We start from the raw sequence: 1,374 nt of genomic DNA on the forward strand, positions 1-1,374 counted from the left end.
TCGACTTTTACCATTCTGTCTGATAGCGATAAAAACATTGCAATGTCGAGGAGAGCATATTGTACGACGGAAGCGGAGACTGCAGCTTTCGCTTGAAGATGATATTAAGGTATCTCTTTATTTAGATGTTTGTTGGGTATGCTCTACTATCCTTCAAAACGCATGATATTCCAACTTGAATCGAGTTTCTCACAATGGAGCACATGACACAGAAAAAGGGCCTTAAGCATTGCAGTCATTGTGACTGTACCTATTCTGCTAGCTTGCTAGGTTCTTTGGTGACATGGTATAGTGTAAAATGTGCGAAGTTCAAGAGAAATTCATTTACCAGTTGCAAGGGTGCAAAGGTAACTTGTGTACTGAATCAGTCGGGAAAGATAATACAAAAGTGAAGCAGGAAATATATCCCATTCGCTGGCATGCGTCTTGCATACTAGGATTATTTCATGAGATGGCAGGACTCTTAATGAAGTTTCAATCGTAGAAAACTTAGAGAAATAAGTTGCTTCCTGATACAAGTGATGGCGTAACTCGACTGTCTTGGGTCTATTACAGAGATGTTGCCTCCCTTGTGGTAGCTTGCACCTTTTGTTCTTTTGCAAAGAGTTGGGAAGTCATTTATGGACCCAGCTACTGATGAATGGCCACTGCTCTCATAGGCTTATTAATATTGATTGCCAAGCATGCTGAACTCTCCTATGTGTAGTACTGAGTAAAAATTCTTTGGACATCGAGGCGGTGGCAGCCCTGAACCAAGCCGCTCTTCCTCTGGGCTCGTCTGAACCCAGCCTGACTTTGGAATGTTTGTGATGTGAGAGTGCTAGACTTCTCAAGTAAATCATGTACACCCTGCTCTTTGCTTTCTATGTTAATTGTTAAAACCTTACTAAAGGAATTTTTTGCAGCTGGCTGCTTTCCATACGTCTTATGTGCATTGAGCAAAGCAGTCAGCTTTGTAATGAGTAGCTTAAGGTGTGCATCAAAGGTGTGCATCTCTGTTATGAAGTGATGATCTGGCAGCTTCAATGATTGACTAGTGGTGGCCAGCTAGGACGACGCATGGCAGCCAATAATGCGGACCAGAGGATGTGGCACTGTTGACACACACACACACACAAATAGGTGGCTCTTTTTGAAGGTACGTCTGAAATTTGTAAGATGCCGCTGGGTATCTTCATGCATTCACACATTTACCTTAAATACTAGGCTTCGACATTGTTAGAGGGACCACCTATTTTAAGCCACAAAGCATGTCAACATGTTTTAGACAGGATTTGCCCCACAGACTTTCTTGGCCGCCTAGATGTTCTAGAACTGGCATTGTGAGTGGAACGGATCTGAATGTGACGAGAATGTTGCTTTGTGGCAACAGTA

At 42.7% G+C, this 1,374-nt stretch overlaps 1 protein-coding gene across 1 annotated transcript in view; it reads left to right on the plus strand.

Annotated features, from left to right (window-relative positions):
* LOC147426907 (uncharacterized) overlaps positions 1–917 on the plus strand; it is a 3,250-nt gene extending 2,333 nt beyond the window's left edge. The window contains exon 2 of the mRNA XM_086498853.1: positions 1–917. This exon is cut by the window's left edge and continues 1,107 nt beyond it. Within this exon, the coding sequence (XP_086354979.1) occupies positions 1–96 (96 nt within the window). The 3' untranslated portion in view covers positions 97–917.
* Positions 918–1,374: the final 457 nt, after the last annotated feature.

The sequence above is a fragment of the Adiantum capillus-veneris genome, chromosome 24 (assembly GCF_014529385.1).
Source record: "Adiantum capillus-veneris isolate H3 chromosome 24, ASM1452938v2, whole genome shotgun sequence".
Taxonomy (NCBI): domain Eukaryota; kingdom Viridiplantae; phylum Streptophyta; class Polypodiopsida; order Polypodiales; family Pteridaceae; genus Adiantum; species Adiantum capillus-veneris.